The sequence below is a fragment of the Buceros rhinoceros genome, unplaced genomic scaffold, assembly GCF_000710305.1.
Source record: "Buceros rhinoceros silvestris isolate BGI_N320 unplaced genomic scaffold, ASM71030v1 scaffold21743, whole genome shotgun sequence".
Classification (NCBI taxonomy): Eukaryota; Metazoa; Chordata; class Aves; order Bucerotiformes; family Bucerotidae; genus Buceros; species Buceros rhinoceros.
This window is the reverse complement of record NW_010405625.1, coordinates 2,314-2,747: the sequence shown is the minus strand read 5'-3', so window position 1 is coordinate 2,747 and position 434 is coordinate 2,314. Positions and strand designations below refer to the sequence as shown.

At 63.1% G+C, this 434-nt stretch overlaps 1 protein-coding gene across 1 annotated transcript in view; it reads left to right on the top strand.

Moving 5' to 3' along the window:
- The window catches only part of LOC104491397 (transmembrane emp24 domain-containing protein 3-like), a gene marked incomplete at its 5' end in the record, with an annotated part of 1,187 nt that extends 938 nt beyond the window's left edge, over window positions 1-249 (top strand). Inside the window, one exon of the mRNA XM_010133812.1 lies at window positions 13-249. Coding sequence (XP_010132114.1) covers window positions 13-249 — 237 coding nt within the window. The remainder of the gene's footprint in view (window positions 1-12) is intronic.
- Window positions 250-434: the final 185 nt, after the last annotated feature.

The following is a 434-nucleotide window of genomic DNA, read 5'->3' as shown; positions in this document are numbered from 1 at the left end:
TGCGTCCCCAAGAGCGCCCCCCCCTGCCTCACCATCCATGAGGCTCTGAACGCGGTGATCGAATCCCAGACTCACTACCGCCTGCGGGAAGCGCAGGACCGGAGCAGAGCCGAAGACCTCAATGGCCGCGTCTCGTACTGGTCAGTGGGGGAAACCCTCATCCTCTTCGTGGTCAGCATCGGGCAAGTGATGCTGCTCAAAAGCTTCTTCACTGAGAAGAGACCCGTCAGCGGTGGGGCCAGCACCTAGAGCCCCAGCCGCTCTGTGCCTGGGCTGCAGGGGGAGCGGGCAGGCAGCGTTCTCCTGGGTCATGCTTTCCCTCTGTTTTTCACAAGGTGCTGCCATGGGGAGGTGGCTGGGGGCGAGCAGGGGATGCTGTGACTTTGCTGAGCCAGGCAGAAAATGGGCACCCAAGCACAGGCATCCCCCAGCCG